General features: G+C 33.4%; 1 protein-coding gene across 1 annotated transcript in view; it reads right to left on the reverse strand.

The window, feature by feature from the left end:
• The window catches only part of TRIQK (triple QxxK/R motif containing), a 106,636-nt gene extending 100,648 nt beyond the window's left edge, over window positions 1-5,988 (reverse strand). Inside the window, exon 1 of the mRNA XM_044658190.1 lies at window positions 5,928-5,988. Within this exon, the coding sequence (XP_044514125.1) occupies window positions 5,928-5,988 (61 nt within the window). The remainder of the gene's footprint in view (window positions 1-5,927) is intronic.
• Between the last annotated feature and the right edge of the window lie 10,917 nt (window positions 5,989-16,905).

Consider the following 16,905-nt stretch of genomic DNA (forward strand, 5'->3'; position numbering starts at 1 on the left):
AGTATCATTAAAAATGACTTCTCAACAGATTCATAGGAGAATTCTATAAATCATTTACAGAATAATTAATACTAACATTACTCACATTATGCTCAAAATGAGGTAGCACCTAAACCATATATGTATTTTATGAAAAACAGTTCTACTACTTAAACCAGGGAAAGTTAAAGTATAAGAGAACTATTTTGTTTATTGATGTTATTCAGTCATTTCAGTTCTGTGAATCCATTTGAGGTTTTCTTGGCAAACATACTAGAATGCTTTGCCATTTCCTTCTCTAACTCATTTTATAGATGAGAAACTTGAGGCAAACAGTGCTAAGCACCCCAGTTCACACCACCAGGGTCTGAGGTCAAATATGAGGAGGGTGATGAGTCTTTCTGACTCTTATCCCAGCACCAATAGCCACTGAGCTAGACTACAAGAGAACCATAGGCCCATACCAGTAATATATATTGATTCAAAGACTAAAATTCTTGTCAAATATACTACAGTAATTTAGCCAATAAGTTATTCTACATGACTAAATTAGATTTATATTAGGGATAGAAAGATGGTCCAACGTTAGCAAAGTCATCTACATAATATTTTTAAATCATCCAAAACATATTATCTCAATAGATACAGAATAGCCTTTGGTAAGGTATAAAAGTTTACTTATGCTAGAAACACTAAAGTTTGGCACAGAGACCCATTTTTTAATATCAAAAAATATCTATATAAAACCCCAAAGCAAACAACATTACACACAATTAAGATACACTGGAGGGTTTCCCAATAAATGTAAGAGTTAAGCAAAAATGCCCACTATCTCCATTGCTATTTGATATGGTTTTGCAAATTCCAGGAATAGCTAATGGATATGATAAAGAAATTAAAGCTATAAATATGGCTAAACAAGCCAATAAAAATGATCTCTTTCTTGATAATATGAAGTAATAAACCTAAAAGGATATATATATGAGTAATATAAATAAGTAATTTACCAAAAATAACAATACTATCTAAGTTGATTTAGTATTAATGTTCTATTTATAAATACAGTATTAACATTCTACTATCAAATTATCAAAGAAATACTTTGTAGAAATTGATAAAAAATTCACTTGGAAAAATAAAATATTTATAATATGTAAGGAAATTATGAAAAGAGGTGAGGACAAACTGTAATAAGACTTCCTGATCTCAAACTCTATTACAAAGCAGCAGTCATCAAAACTATCTGGTATTATTGTTTAAAAAAAGTATTTAAAAAACAGATAAAATAAACAAAATATTGAAGAATCTAATTTTTAAAAAAGGAAAGAAGAAAACTAAATTAACAGTTTCAAAGATGAAAAGGGAGATCTCACCTCTAATGAAGAGAAAATTAAAGCAATCATTAAAAACTATTTTGCCCAATTACATGGCAAAAAATATAGCAATCTAGGGGATATGGATGAATATTTACAAAAACATAAATTGCCGAGATTAACAGCAGAAGAAATAGAATACTTAAATAATCCAATATCAGGAAAAGAAACTGAACAAGCCATCAAAGAATGCCCTAAGAAAAAATCTCCAGGGCCTGATGGATTCACAAGTGAATTCTATCAAACATTCAAAGAATAAATATATCTCAATACTATACAAATTATTTGATATAATAAACAAAGAAGGAGTCCTACCAAATTGCTTTCATGACACAAATATGATACTGATTCCAAAGCCAGGCAGACAAAAACAGAGAAAGAAAACTATAGACCAATCTCCCTAATGAACACAGATGCAAAAAATCTTAAATAGAACACTAGCAAAAAGACTCCAGCAAGTGATCATGAGGGTTATCCATCATGATCAGGTGGGATTTATATCAGGAATGCAAGAATGGTTCAACATTAGGAAAATCATCCACATAAAACAAACTAACAAACAAAAATCATATGATTATCTCAATAAATGCTGAAAAAACCTTTGACAAAATACAACATCCATTCCTATTGAAAACACTAAAAAGTAGAGGAATAGAAGGGCCTTTCCTAAAAATAATAAACAGTATATACCTAAAACCATCAACAAGCATCATATGCAATGGGGATAAATTAGAAGCCTTTTCAATAAGATCAGGGGTGAAACAAGGATGCCCATTATTACCTCTATTATTTAACATTGTACTAGAAACACTAGTAGTAGCAATTAGGGAAGAAAAAACCTTAAAGGTATTAAAATAGGCAATGAAGAGACTAAGCTATCACTCTTTGCAGATGATATGATAATCTACTTAATAAATCCTAAAGAATCAACTAAAAAGCTAGTAGAAATAATCAACAACATTAGCAAAGTTGTAGGATACAAGATAAATGTAAATAAATCATCAGCTTTTCTATATATTCTAACACATCACAGCAGCAAGATTTAAAAGAGAAACACCATTTTAAATCACTCTAGACAGTTGTTTTTCTTCTGTGTTTCCACTCCTGTAGTTCTTCCTCTGAATGTGGGTAGTGTTCTTTTCCATAAATCCCTCAGAATTGTCCTGGGTCATTGAATTGCTTCTAGTACAGAAGTCCATTACATTCAATTTTACCACAGCGTATCAGTCTCTGTGTATAATGTTCTACTGGTTCTGCTCCTTTCACTCTTCATCAATTACTGGAGGTCATTCCAGTTCACATGGAATTCCTCCAATTTATTATTCCTTTGAGCACAATAGTATTCCATCACCAGCAGATACCACAATTTCTTCAGCCATTTCCCAATTGAAGGGTATATCATCATTTTCCATTTTTTTGCCACCTCAAAGAGCACGGCTATAAATATTTTTGTAAATGTCTTTTTCCCTATGACCTCTTTGGGGTACACTTGGGTTGAAGCAGACAGAATTAGGATGTAGACTTTTAATGACCACCCCAGAATGATTATCAGTAATATGGAAATAGGTCTTGATTGATGGCACAGGAAGAAACCAGTGGAAATGGATGTCATCTATGGGGGGTTGGGAGGGTAGGGGGAGAGAGAACAAGAACATGAATCAAATAACCATGGGAAAAATTTTTTTCTAAAAAATGAAAAGAAAAAAAAGAAAAATTAAATCACCCTAGACAATGTAAAATACTTAAGAATCTATCTACCAAAACAAACACAGGAATTATATGACTACAACTACAAAACACTTTCCAAACAATTAAAACTAGATCTAAACTATTGGAAAAACATTGAGTGCTCATGGGTAGGACGAGCTAAACATAATAAAAATGACCACTGTAACCAAATTAATTTATTTATTTAGTGCCATACCCATCAAACTACCAAGAGACTTTTTTTTTACTGAATTAGAAAAAACAATAACAAAGTTCATTTGGAAGGACAAAAGATCAAGAATATCAAGGAAAATAATGAAAAAACAAACAAACAAACGTGAAGGAAGTTGGCCTAGCAGATATTAAACTATACTATAAAGCAGTGGTCATCTAGACAATATGGTACTGGCTAAGAGACAGAAGGATCAGTGGAATAGACTTGGGGTAAGTGACGTCAGCAAGACAGTGTATGATCAAACCAAAGAGCCCAACTTTTGGGACATAAATCCACTATTTGACAAAAACTGCTGGGAAATTTGGAAAACAATATGGGAGAGATTAGGTTTAGATCAACACCTCACACCCTATACCAAGATAAATTCAGAATAGGTAAATGACTTGAACATAAAGAAGGAAAGCATAAGAAAATTAAGCAAACACAAAATAGTACACTTGTCAGATTTTGGGGAAAGATTTTAAAACCAAGGAAGAGTTAGAAAAAAAATTACAAAATATAAAATAAATAATTTTGATTACATTAAATTAAAAAGGTTTTGTACAAAAACAATGCAACCAAAATCAGAGGGGAAATAACAAACTTGGAAAAAATTTTATAATAAAAAACTCTTGACAAAGGTCTAATTACTCAAATATACAAGGAGCTAAATCAAATGTACAAAAAAATCAAACCATTCCCCAATCTATAAATGGGCAAGGGATGTGAATAGGCAATTTTCAGATAAGAAATCAAAAGTATCGATAAGCACATGGGAAAGTGTTCCAGATCTCTAATAATTCGAGAAATGCAAATCAAAACAAGTCTGAGTCATCACCTCACACCAGCAGAAGGGCTAAAATGACAGTAGGGGAGAGTAATGAATGCTGGAGGGGATGTGGCAAAATTGGGACATTAATGCACTGCTGATGGAGTGGTGAACTGATCCAGCCATTCTGCATGGCAATTTGGAACTATGCCCTAAGAACGCTAAAAAGTTGCCTGCCCTTTGATCCAGCCATACCGTTGTTGGGTTTGTACCCCAAAGAGATCATAGATAAACAGACTTGTACAAAAATATTTATAGCCTCACTTTTTGTGGTGGCAAAAAACTGGAAAATGAGGGTAGGCCCTTCTATTGGTGAATGGCTGAACAAATTGTGGTATCTGTTGGTGATGGAATACTATTGTGCTCAAAGGAATAATAAATTGGAGGAATTCCATGTGAACTGGAAAGACCTCCAGGAATTGATGCAGAGTGAAAGGGGCAGATCCAGAAGAACATTATATACAGAGATTGATACACTGTGGTAAAATCGAATGTAATGGACTTCTGTACTAGCAGCAATGCAATGACCCAGGACAATTCTGAGGGATTTATGAAAAAGAACGTTACCCACATTCAGAGGAAGAACTGCAGAAGTGGAAACACAGAAGACATTGATTGGTACAAGTAAATGTTTGGGAATATAAGAAATAAATCTACATGATATCACCCATATATCCTAGATTCCTAGATTTATATAGAAATATATTCTGTCTTCTATTTATGTTGAACTTCAGTTCCATTTCATTAAAATATCTAATGGCAATTACAAATAGGATGTCCCACCAATACATAAAACTCAAAAGCTACAAGACAGAAATTGTTATCTTTTCTCCTAAGCCCTTCCCTATTCTGAACTTGTCTGTTTCTACAGAAAACACATGCATTATTCTAGCTTTATATGACTGTCTTCTTATTGACTGTAAACATGCCCGGCCAGGACAGTCTTATACTCAAGAAACTTTTCTTGATTCATCATCTCCATTATAAGTCTACATCTCTCCTCACTTTTGTAGCAAAACTTGTGAAAGCTGTCTTGAGTTGATATGACCTCATTCTTTCTAGTCACTCTCTTCTGAGTTCTCTGCAAACTGGTTTCTATTCTCATCATTCTCCTGTATATCCTTAACTTGTCTCCTCTTCCTCATCTAACACTAAATCTATCATCCTTCTCCAATTTTAATGTAGATGTTTCCCAAGGCTCTAGATTTTATAAGTATACATATATATATGTAGATATGTAGATATATTAATGATATATATAACATTATAATATATAATATAATAAAAATAAAAATATGAAATATGAAATGATATATATGTAAAGACAGAAAGGTTCCAAATTTCTTAAGAAAGAAAAATGGATGGCCTCCATTTTTGATGGAACCAGTAGAAGACTCTAAAAGAATATGGATAGAGTGATATAAGCAGCAGAAAAGGTATCTGAGTGATGGTAGTAGAGGAAAGTTATAAAAGAAAGTTTATGCCTACTTCTCCTGGCTCAGTAGTTCTAGAACATCAAAGAGTAGTGGAGAAGGGTGGCCAGGCATTTAGTGCATTCTGAAACAAGTCATAGAAAGAGTATGAGATGAAGAGAAATGTGTTGACATTTGTTTCAGGAGAAATAATGGAAATAGGTTACAATTGTACCAATATTTGGAATAGGTAGACTGATAAGAAAGTGTTAATCAAGGAAGAGGGTATTCACTTTGATAAATCCAAATCATAATGAATAAGGAAAATGGAAGTGAGTTTGTCAGTCATAAGGAAGGAGAGTACCAATTGATGTGGACCTAACTCAAGAATCAAAGAAAATCATTTTACTTACCAATTTGCTTTCTATATTGATCAACAGGAAGTTTTAAAGTAGAAGCATCCTTTCTACCCATCTTGGATCTCTAAAATACCTATTTGAAGGAAAGAAAAAATCATAAAACATTAAAAAAATTTAAATATTTCACATGTGGAATGAAATAAAATCTATGGGATATTTTTGTAAGTAATATCTAAAAATTATTTAGAATTTTTCCTACTACATGGACAGTTTATGTGGTATTTTACTGAACCCAAATGAGAGAGACTCTAGGATACTGGGTCTAACAGAGGTTAATTGTTTAGCAAGTCTTTAACTTCAGTTTCCTTATCTATAAAATTAGTATAATAATTGTTGTGATGGTCAAGTAAGATAATATTATATAAAGGGCATTGTAAACATTAAAGAGTTTTATAAATAGTAATTACAATTATTTTTTCAAACATTTTAAAAGTTTTATATTTAACTTCTGTAGGTATAATCTCTCCATGCCCTTGGTGGCCAGTCCTGGCGAGTTGTGGTGGTGAAAAATAAAATATCCTGACATCCAATCATCTTATGATGATCCTAACTAGATCTAAGTGCTTGGATGGAAGATGCAAACTGTCAAGGTTTGGTCTTTGAAGCCTTTGCAGTTTTATAAGGCATGCCAAAATTTGGGTTTCATTGGTATAATCTTGACAACTGAAGCCTATTTCCATGTTAGGACTTCAGTTTTCTTTAAATATATATACTTATTTAAAGTTACACAGCTTTTAAATATAATATTTATACTAAGATAATTGAAAATAGAAGTCAACAGAAACTAACAACAAAGTGGAGTTTCTTTACTTTTTCTTTTTTCTTTATTTTCTTTTTCTTTCTTTTTCTCAATTTTCTATAACCCTCTGTAAATAAAACTATGTATCACTTTCAAAACCCAAATGCAAAATATAATTTGATGAAAAAATAAATGAAGGACATTGAAATGTAATAAATAAAAATTGTTATCATTATTGTCATCGTTACAGAAAATGTTAACAGTGAAAAGTATTTTATTTTCATTATGGGTACTAAATCGAGACATAAGCAAAATTATTTTCTTTTTATGAAAAAAATCACTGAAGGCTATTTAAAATGAGTCACAGAAACCCCCTTGTTTATCTGTATAGTTCAAACTGTCAGTGCATCAGATATCTAGAACCTCTAAAATGTTGTGACTTTTCTTTGTTGTTCAAAGCTATGTGGTAATCATCATTCATTTCCACTTCTTTGATGGTTGGATAGAAAACTCCCAAGAAACCCATGGAGACATTAGCACATACAGCCACAATGTCTAATAAGACAGCTACTTACATAAAAGATCAGCCACAATTTAAAATGTGTTGTGATAGAAGTGGAAAGGGAATAAAAGATCTATATTATTATGTACAAAACCAAGATTGTTTTCACAACTTAATTCTCTAGGGACTGTGGAGCAACACCTCCTCTTATAAAGAACATAACATTTCCAGAGGAAGTAACTTGCTATGAGCCAAAGTTAAACTAAAATATGGATTAATAAGAGCTAATATTTATTATTGATGAAGTTTACTGTAGTAATGATTTAATACATAATTATTATAGATTTCTAAAGAAAAGAAAACTAGCAAGCTTTATAAATTAAAAATGCTTAATTTAATACCTAAGTACGACACCTAAAATAGTTTGTGAGCTCATTTTTGCTATTAAAATATTTTATCAGTTATCAATATACTCATCGGTTATAATTTTTAAGGTTAAATTATTATAGATTAATATTTCATTAACATGAATTTTACAAAACATGATATATATTTTCAAGAAAAATATCTTTTAATGTCTGAAAACAACACTGAAAGGGGGGGGTTCCTATTTAGCAAGCTTTTCATTTCTTTTACAAATAATATAGAAAAATGACTAAAGAAACTTAAATTTTTTATGCCTTTCCTATTTCTTGATAAAATACATAATTTAGATGTATATATTATTTAAGTTCCCATTAAATAATATTAAAATTAGCATAATCTTGAAGAACAGACAGAAATTATAACAGTTATCATTTCTATTTCTTATATCAACAATGTCCAAAATAAGTTTCAGGTTGGTGTACAAAATTACATTCCAAAATAAGATAGCAATGTATTTCATATTTTTAAAATAAGAAAATGAATTTAAGAAATTATTTCAACATACTATATAATCATTAACATCTTGGGATTTAGGTACTGGCTGCTTGTAAAAGCAGTTAGAATGCTTGCTACATCCAACTCAATATATCCTAAAATTAAAACAATCCAGAGAATAATAACTATACCCTGTGAAAGGATTTTATAAAAATAAATGGGCAGATAGAGAGAGGGTAATAATGTAAACTGAACTGGATACTACCACTGGTAATTGTGTGACAGCAGTGGAGTCCAGATATGTGGCTAGGGCAAGATCAACTAAAGCTTGCCACCTAGCTAGATGATGTGACACCTCCCTCCTTTATAACAGTGTCCAGGCAGGATCCTTCAGGTCAATAGATGATATCCCTTCAGCCCACCTGGGGTTAATTGATGATAGAAAGTGGGCTCTATTAGCCTTGGTAACGGTTTGTCTGACTGCGTGACTCCCTTCCCAGAGAAGCTATGAAATAACCACTCCAGGAAGGTACTTGTATAGTTTATCTATATTTTAACAAAGATGGAGTACTGGGAAATGGGTAGAGGAATTGGAAAACCCTAAACTAATTTGATAATAATAAACTCTCAGAGCTGTAGGCAGGTAATTGATTCTGGCTTGTTCTAGCTCCTCTAGCTCAGCCTGGCCACAGCCAAACCAGAGCAAGCAAGCTGCTGTTTGATGTCTTTCAGCTTCTTCTTCCTGCTAGATGTTATGCCTATACAGCCTTCAGGATCCGCCCCTTTTCCACCCTCTTCTTCTTCTCCTGCCCACTTCCTGGATCCCTCCCTGGCCCTGGGATACCTAGATAACTACAGATGATTTGATTTCCTAAATATCTAAGGGCAGTAGAATAAGAAGAGTGATGGTCTGGGTACAGGTTGGCAATGATAGTCAGTTATAAGAAAGGAGGATCTTGCAAGGTTGAGCCAAGCAAGTCACCAATTTCCAAAAGACCAGCATCCACAGATCTCAGGTCCAAGGGAAGTGAAAGGAACCTCCAGCCAGGGTATTTATACCCCTTGGGCCAACCGCTTTCTCCCCTGTCCTCATGGCCCCTGGGAACATTCTAAGATCCAACAGTCCTCACCCGTCAACCAAGGATGAGACTCTCTGCTACCAGAGTTTCAATATAACAAGGATGACATGCAAATTCATAAAAAATAAAGTTAAAGGAGAGGGTGTATATGCAGAAATCAGTAGAGGAACTGAGGAAAAAAACCAAACACACAAAATGAATCTTTCTTTCATATGAGTAGTATCTTTTCTTAAAACCTACCTTTATCTGGAACTGTAATATACTAGAGGCCTTTCCAATAAGATTAGGGGAAAAACAAGTTATTAATTATAATTATTCCTACTCATTATAATGCCAGAAATACTAGCAATAGCAAAGAAAAAGAAATTGAGAAAATAATTGTACACAAAGAGAAAAGAAAATTAGTTTTTTTGCAGAAATGATAGTTTATTTAGACAACTATAGTGTAATGATTTCACATAGAAACACTGACTTAGAAACAACAAATTAACATAATTTATGGCTTATTGTACTTGCGTTTTTATTTATTTTGTTAAACATTTATCAATTATATTTTAATGTAGTTCAGGTCCTCTCTCTCTGAGTGAGTTTTACACCTCTGTCCTAGAGAATTAACTAAAAATTAGCTAGAACAATTAACTTCAGTAAAGTTGTAGGAAATAAAATAAACTCACATAAATCATCACTGTTTGTGTATAATACCATTAATATCCATTAGAAAGAGATATAAATTCCATTTAAGATAACTACAGAAAGTACACAATATTTAGGATTCTACTTGTCAAGACACAGACATACAGGATCTGTATAAATACAACTATAAAATAGCCTATACAAATAAAGATAGATCCAAATAATTGGAGGGTTATTATTACTGGGTAGGCCAAGCCAATATTATAAGGATGATATAACCTAAATTTATTTAGTCAGTGCCATACTAATTATATTTTACAGCTAGGAAAAAATAAAACTTATTTTTGAGGAAGATCAAGATTCTCAAGATATATAATGAAAAAAAGTATTTAGGAAAGAAGAAGGCTTCTCTCAGTACCAAATCTCAAACCGTACTACCAAGCCACAATCATAAAAAATTATTTGGTACTAGTTAAGAAATAGTACAAGATATACAGAAACAAATCCTGTAACCTACTGGCTAATAAACCCAAAGATCCCAGCAATTGAAAGGAGAGCTTAATATTCAACAAAAACCTAGGAAACCAGGAAACCAGTCTGGCAGAAAGTAGGTATGGACTAACATCTCACCAAGATAAACTCCATATTATATATTTGGATATAATTTAGACAAAGAAAGTGATATCATAAATAATTTAGAGGGGCAGGATCAGAAATTATATAGCTATGTATATACCCTAACAAATTAACTGAAAAAAAAAGAACTTCCATGCACACTAAAATATTTAGTGTCACTTTTGAAGTGGTAGCAAAGAACTGTAAGCAGAATTCCACTAATTGGTCAATAAGTAAACGAAACGTCATACAGGAACGCAATGTAATTTTACCGAGTGGCAAGAAGCAACAAATATAATAAATACAGAAAAGCTTAGAAGTACTTATATTAACTGATACAAAGTGAAGTTTATAGAGTGCCAGGAAAAGAATTATTACAGCAATGTAAGCAGAACATATAACCAAAGACAATTGGAATTGAATATCATAGAATTTATAAAGAATAAATTTAGCCCCAAATGCAAGATATGGAAAGTCATCTCCCTCCTACCTCCCTGCAGAGGTACATAGATACAGAATAAAATATGTCAGATTTGTTTCTATGTGTTGATAGAGTTTAGTGAATTATTTTTTCCTCTTTTTAAATATTTGTTGTTGTGGGATAGATCTCTGATATAAAGTGTAAGGATACAGTAGGAAATATAGGGAATATAAAAGCAAAAGATTAATATTTTTAAAGGAAGCTACTATAATTGTTCTTTTTCCTATCTTTTCATTCTTAGTTAACTGGTATGTTAGAAAACAATCAAATAAATTAATAACCTTTGAGGTGTTAATTGGTTGACTATTACCATTTGAGGGGTAATTACCTTGTAAAGTGAGTACTTCTAAACTAAAATTTAAAGCCAAATGTTAAAAGGATATATGAGAGAAATATGTACTAGAATGGCATAGAAAACCAGATAAATAGAATGCATTTCTCAAATCCCAAGATACTATACCATAGGCTTGAAAGAGAAAGATTTGGGGCAACTGAAAGAAACAAACAAAAAACTTAATAGCATTGAGCAGCAATTTATGAAACTCAATCACCAAAAAAAACAAAACAAAACAAAACAAAAACACTCTCAGTATAGTTTATTTTCTACAAGTGTTTAGGATGAATTACCAAAGTTTGAAATGTATTCTTAAGCTTTTTAGGTGACATCTGTTATGCAGGATTGATGCAAGATCTCTTGCATTTGCAAAATCACCTGAGGCAATCCTGGCAGTTAGGGGAAAGGAAAGTTGACCCAGCAAGTCCCAGGTCTCAAAAAGTGACTGTTGGAGCTGGGACTATAAATTCCCCTGGAGAACCAACCTGGGGGTTCTGATTTCTTGACCTCACCCAGACATCCATCTACCCCCTGGACTTCCCCTGGGGACCCCAGGAGGGGAAGGGAAGGTGTAGTTGGTGGGTTGTTGAACATGGGAAGAATTAGTTAGCTTTCCCTAGGCAGGGACACCCCTAAATCAAATCAATTACCCTCATTTGTCAAGCTGGTAGACCACTCTACATCAGGGCAGTGGAATTAACTTTGGCTGAGAGGCTGGTTCCCTCAGCTTGATCTTACCTTCTGAGGCCCTCTGCCAGCACTGGCCATTCACCCACAGCAACAGCTTCTCCAGACCCTAACCCTCCTCCCTCAGTTTACCCTTGTGTTTAAATAAACCCCTTGGCCTGTTTCTGAGAATTTCAGTAATTCATTTATAACATCAACCAAGGCCAGGGCTGAGGAGGATAGTTGTCACTAGTCTCCAGAGGGGGTTTTGACCAAGCATCCATCTTGCTCAGGAAGTGAACCAGTTTCACTTCCTGTTGGTTTCTAGTTTCTCACCAGCAGGGAGGGGCTCCTCACCCTTCATCTTAAAGGAGCCTACAGGCAGCAGGGAGACTGACTGGACATCTCTGCTCAGCCCCTCACATCCCTGGCTGTCACTGACCAACAAATACTGTAGTTGTAGGCTCCCTGACCCAAGAGACTTACTGGTGCCACCAGCTTCCCTATTATCCCTATATTATCCCTATTATAGCCTGTCTAGCCCCTTATTACACATCACAAACAAAACATCCTTTCCTATTCCTATCCATTACTAAGTTGGGTAGATCATTGGGTTAACCCAGTAGAGCTCACTCTTCCATAGGTCCGTCCTTCCTCCTTCCTTCCTTATTTTTTTAATATAAGAAAGATTATTATTATACTACTAGATCAGGTAATGTTATAAATACTTTCACTAAAGACCAGAGCTGGAAGGGTGCCTTTTTGGTGGTGTCGTACTATATGGGGAAGGAGATAGGAAAAGCATCAAAATGGGTAGTGGAGTTAACAGTATTAGGAAGCCGTCTCCAAACTCTCAGGGGTACCACCAGAAATCTGAGGGGTAGCATTAACCAGCCAATCCTAGGAACCTAAGCTATAAATATGTGGTAATTTGAGAGTATCAGGTAAGAATCTGGCTAGGTTCAAAAGTACAGTAAAGGAGGGGCAGGAAGAGTACTAAGAATTGAAGAAAGTTTTTTAAAAAGCTTCAAATAAAGCTGCATTTGAGGTTTTTTCCAAGATACAGTAATATAATAGGGAGAGGATTCTAAGTACTACCCTGCAACTGGTAGTGCACTTCCTTCTTAACTACTTTGCATCTAGCTACCGTTATGTATAATGTTGATCTTATTGATATATTGATATTGATAGACTAATGCTGTCAAAGAGCGAAGGTGGTTGATGAATTTGCCGGATGCAGCTTAATCCAACTCCTATTTATTTATAATTAAAAGAAAGGGCAGGGGCTGGATAAAAGATAGAAATAAAGTAGGATCTATTAAATCTAACACAAAGATTTCTAACTATAACCCAGAACCTCTCTGTCCCACAAGGAACTGCTTCTTTGTTCACTGGAGTGAACTTACTCTGATCTATTCTTACTATCTAAAGATTAAATCTATTTAACTAAAGCTATCCTAATCAATGATCTTAAATTTATATAATTCTACTTAAATTATCTATAAAATTTCACCAACTTCCTCAAACTAATTGTCAACAAATGACAGTGAGGATCAGTCTCTTCTCAGCAGGGCGCCTGAAACTGATGTTGCTTCAGCAAGAGGAAACAGTGCCTCCTGGCCTCTTTTCTCTCTCTCTCTCAAAGAAAAGTGCTCACTCCAACCAGTCTTCTTCAGATGAAAAGATGTTTCTCCACTTCTCCAAAGTTAACTCTCACGAAAATCATTCACAGATTTATCAGAGCAAGATCTCCAGCCACCTGCTCCAAGCAAGTAAGTTCCAGAAAGTGATCAGTTCTCTGTCTTTCCTATCATGCAATTCTCTTAAAATGACCCACAGATAATTCTTTCCTACTCTGCTTACAGGAGCCAAAGTAAAATTCAAAACTTTTTTTCTAGACTAAATCCTTACTTCTAACTAGGTTAATTAACTAATTAAATTCTTATGCTAACACTACCTTAAATTTACTTGTTTCCACATTAGAATTCAAGTTTCTTTTCAGTAAGGATTATTTAGTTCTTAGTATTTGTATCCTCAGCACCTAGCACAAGGCTTGGCAGAAGGGACATGTCTAATAGATGCTTTTTGATTGACTAATAAAAGGCTCTGCATATGAGAAAAGTTGAAAATGTGGAATGAAAAAAATAAGTGGTTTTATATGGGGTGTGTGTAGGGGGAAGGGATGCAAGGTGTATGTGCAAGAGTGACCAGAGGAAGAAGACTCTTAGGTTATGAAGCAGCATGAACTAAACAATGGTGTTACCTCGAGAAATGCCAGATAGAAGGAAGAGATATTAGTTTAGCTGAAAGACAATAATTTTTCCTTATATATTTATTGATTTTGAAATGCCCATTGGACATCTGAGTGGAAACATCAAACAGGTAAATATGTGGGTCAGGATAAAATGTGTGCTACAAAATATCATAATAACGTTTTGAATAATCAAAGAATATTAAAAAAAGAAATGTCAACCTGGATAGAATGTTTTAGTGGCATGACATGGAACAACTAACAAGGAGAAACTGATTTGCAGGAGTATAAATGATGAAAACATTGGTGGGGAATAATTATTTTATCTTAGTATTTCAAACAGAGGAAAAGAATATGGGGTCATACTCTGACATGCACCCTAACATCTGGGAGATGACATTTCAAAGGATTTAAAGGAAGAATTGATAAAAATTCCTTAAATCCTTAGATAGAATCTGTAATAAGGTCTACATATCAGCATAGAAAATATGTTAAGGTTAATATGATAAAGATACATAAATAAATAATTCTGAGGAGGAAGAGAGATGTCTAAAATATTATATAGAGAACCCATATAACAATTTAAATTTTTAAAGACTTAAGTAACTGGAGGAAATATATTATTCATGGTTAAGCCATGCTAATGTAATACAATTATAATATCATCTAAATTAAAGTATAGGTTTATTCTCATACTTATTGAATTTCAAAAGGAAATAACTGAAAAGCAATAGCCACCTTGATATGGAGGAACAAAATGTCCAGAATATAAAGGAATATTTTTTTAAAGTAAGACTAAACGGAGAATAATACTTTTAGACCTCAAAGTTATTTGCTTGTCAGCTCCAGGAGAGGGGGGGAAGAACACGAATCATGTAACCATGGAAAAATATTCTAAATAAATAAATCTTTTTAAAAGGATTATACAAAAAAAAACTATTGGTGGCTAAAAAGATTATTCCTTCAGATGGAATTTCTTAACCCATTTATTGTTCCTCTTAAACTTAAACTCTTAAATTCACAGTCCTTGTTTCTAACTATTTCTGAGAGGCAGACTGGATAGAGATTCAAACTTGAAGTAAAGAAGGCCTAGGGGAGAGGAGGGTTCAAATCTTACCCCTGAGATATACTGGCTTTGTAACAGTAATCAGGCCATTTAATGACTCAGTGCTTTGTGGGGATTCTCTAAGTCTATTAATTATAGAAAGTTTGCTCATCTATACTGCCTAAGGAACTTCTTCACCAAAACTTCCTAAACTGATAAAATCATGGGTTTAATACAATAAAAGCTTAATTTATTATTTGGTTTCCCTTTTACAGGTAGAATTCATACATCAATCAAATCTTGTTTTCTGTGGATACCCTGTATTTGATTATTTCATTATCCATAGTGATTAAAGCATAATATAATTTTTTGCTCCCCTCTTGTAACTAAGTGTTACTTTCGTATCATCTAAAATTATGATTGCCACACCTGATATTTTGGATTTATCCAAAGCACAAACAATTCTATGCTGACTTCTATTTTAACTCTTTATTGTTCTCTAAGTTACTAGCTATATGACTGTGAGCAGGTGACTTAACTTTTAAGATTCCTCAACCATACAATTAGAAATAAAAGCAACTGCCTTCTTAGATTTGTTGTGAAGGTAAAATGAGATGCAAACCTTAAATAACTATAAAAATGCTAGTTCAATTATTACAGTATATTACATTACATTATAATATATTGTGTTAATTATGCTATATGCATTATATTATTTAATGCCATATTACCTATTCTATTCTATATTAGATCATATTATATGGAGTTTTACTTTCTGATTCATTCTCTCATAATTGGATCATTTTATGAGCATGTTTGTCGTATTTAAATTCATGGTTGTCATTGTTAGGCATATTTCCTTCCATCATATACTCTTTTAGTATTTTCCCTCTTTCCCTCAATCACTGTTATTAAGAAAAACAGAGATGATGAAAAAAAGGGAAAATGATCAATAGTGGTAACCTGAAATTAAATACAACTATCAAGATGGTGGAATAGATGTTGTCTGCAACCCAAGAACCACAGGAAAATATCGTATAACCTTTATCGTTTTATATATATACACACATATATATACACACACAAATATGCACAAAGATACTAACTAAAGCTAAATCTGCAAGAAAAGCACAAGAACTTAAATGCTTAGATCTTCCACTAAGAAGAAAATTCACTTGCACTGCTTTCTTATAGAGGTAGAAGAATATAAGTGCAAAAACCTGTACAAATTATCAGATTCATATGAGTGTTGGTTAGTTTTGCTGAACTGCTTTTTTCCCACTTATTACATGGTTCTGAATTGGTTGAGGTGAAAGAAATATATCCAAAAATTAAGGGGCTACAAAACCAAAATATACACACACACGCACATATATACCTCCCCAAATATATTTTATTTAGTTGGGTTTTTTTTGTCACATTACTGAATTCTGTGAGACACCAATTCAGGTCCTGGGTTTTCCCTCTAGCTAACACCACTTGTAAGAGCATTTTAAGAAACCTCACTGAGAGACCTACAACCTCCTGAGATAATAGTGACATTTAACAGTAGTCTTAAACATCAATCCCTTTGACTTCTATTTAGCAGCTTGACCAGTTAAGATAAACATGGCATAGTGGATGGAATTGGAAAAACCCAAGCTCAAATTTCACTTTTTGCCCTTACTGTGCAGTGCTAGGCAAGGCATTTAACCTGACTTTCAGTTTTCTCATCTGCAAAATGAGAGTTGGTATAGAGCAGTGGTGGCGAACTTTGTAGAGACCTT

Source organism: Gracilinanus agilis, chromosome 1 (genome assembly GCF_016433145.1).
Source record: "Gracilinanus agilis isolate LMUSP501 chromosome 1, AgileGrace, whole genome shotgun sequence".
Lineage (NCBI taxonomy): Eukaryota > Metazoa > Chordata > Mammalia > Didelphimorphia > Didelphidae > Gracilinanus > Gracilinanus agilis.